Source organism: Emiliania huxleyi (assembly GCF_000372725.1).
Source record: "Emiliania huxleyi CCMP1516 unplaced genomic scaffold EMIHUscaffold_7096, whole genome shotgun sequence".
Classification (NCBI taxonomy): Eukaryota; Haptophyta; order Isochrysidales; family Noelaerhabdaceae; genus Emiliania; species Emiliania huxleyi.
This window is the reverse complement of record NW_005196685.1, coordinates 1-1,381: the sequence shown is the minus strand read 5'-3', so window position 1 is coordinate 1,381 and position 1,381 is coordinate 1. Positions and strand designations below refer to the sequence as shown.

At 66.5% G+C, this 1,381-nt stretch overlaps 1 protein-coding gene across 1 annotated transcript; it reads right to left on the bottom strand.

Moving 5' to 3' along the window:
* Nucleotides 1-64: 64 nt before the first annotated feature.
* On the bottom strand, nt 65-1,146 carry EMIHUDRAFT_258057 (NADH-ubiquinone oxidoreductase 75 kDa subunit; the record flags this gene model as incomplete). The annotated part of the gene is made up of 3 exons (XM_005761491.1): nt 65-148; nt 390-751; nt 1,059-1,146. Coding segments are annotated over 3 exons (534 nt in total), but the record flags the coding sequence as incomplete, so codon positions are not given.
* Between the last annotated feature and the right edge of the window lie 235 nt (nt 1,147-1,381).

Genomic DNA, 1,381 nt, shown 5'->3' with positions numbered 1-1,381 from the left:
TCATGCCGGGCATGGTCGGGTAGGCGCAGGAGGCCACGGCTTGGGGCGACTTCTCGATCTCCACCAGGCACATCCGGCAGTTGCCCGCCACAGACAGCCTCTCGTGGAAGCAGAACCGAGGCACGTTGATCCCGACCGACTCGCAAGCCTGTTGCGGAAGGGCGACTGGGAGTCGACGCGGAGCGCGGGCGGCGGGCGAGCGAGCCGGAGGGGAGGGGTTGCGGCGAGGTCTGATGCGCCGCGCGCGCGCGTGGGGCAGGCGGAATGCCTGCAGGATACTCGAGCCGCTCTCGATCTGCACTGGGTTTCCGTCGACAATCACCTGGGAGGGATAGCGCGCGCCGGGTCGGAGGTCGCTTCGGCGGCTGCCCGGCCGGCGCAAGGCGTACCTCAATCATCGTCGCGCCGGGGCGCGGCTCCATTGCGGTCTCTCCGCGCTTGTGGATCGGAAGCGTGATTGGCAGGTCGGCGAGGCCATCGGCTTTGAGGTTGACGGCCGTCGCCGCGCCCTTCTCCGTCACCGTCGCCAGCGACGAGAGCTGCCGCGTGCACTGCTGCAAGGCACGCCTCGATGCCGCCGCCCTCATCGGAGGCGACCCCACAGCTCCACAGTGCGAAAAGAATTTTTGCGCTTGGAGATGCTGCGGCTTTGGTGGCACCTCCTGATATAATGCTGATTTTTTGCTGAGCGGGGCGGAGGCACGCGGGCGGCGGAGGCGGCGGCGGACGACGTCTACTACCTGGCCGTCCCCTGTGGTAGCTTAGCGATCAGGGAGGATCTACCTGTTCGGCCTCGAGGAAGCTGCTGGGGGAGAGGGGGGGAGAGAGGAGAGGAGGAGAGGGGAGAGGATGAGAAGAGGAGAGGAGAGGAGAGGAGAGAGGAGGAGAGTGGAGAGAGGAGGAGGGGGAGAGGAGAGAAGAGGGGGGGGGTGAGAGGGAGGGAGGGAGGGAGAGAGAGGGCGGAGCGAGCAGAGAGAGTCTCAGGGGAGAGAGAGGGAGAAAGTTGAGAGAGTGGAGAGGGAGTAGAGAGGGAGAGGAGAGCCTTTGAGCCTTGGCACCAGCCAGGCAGTTGATTTGGCCCTGGCACCAGCCTTGGCAGTTGAATTGGCCTTGGCACCAGCCTTGGCAGGCGGGCACGCGGGACATGCACAGGCAGGCGCCAAGGGGCGCAGAACCGACCTAACCCGTCGGAGGTGGGGGCCTGGTTGGAGCCACGGGGCTCACGAGGACGTGCTCGCTCGGTTCTCGCCGCCTCGCCCTGCGCCACTTGGCCCGAGGCGAGGTGGATCGGTTGGGAGCAAGGGGGCGGAAGTGGCCAGTGCGGTAGATCGGTCAGTCGGGGCGCGAGAGGCGGCGTGTGAGCCATCCGGCTTACATTTAA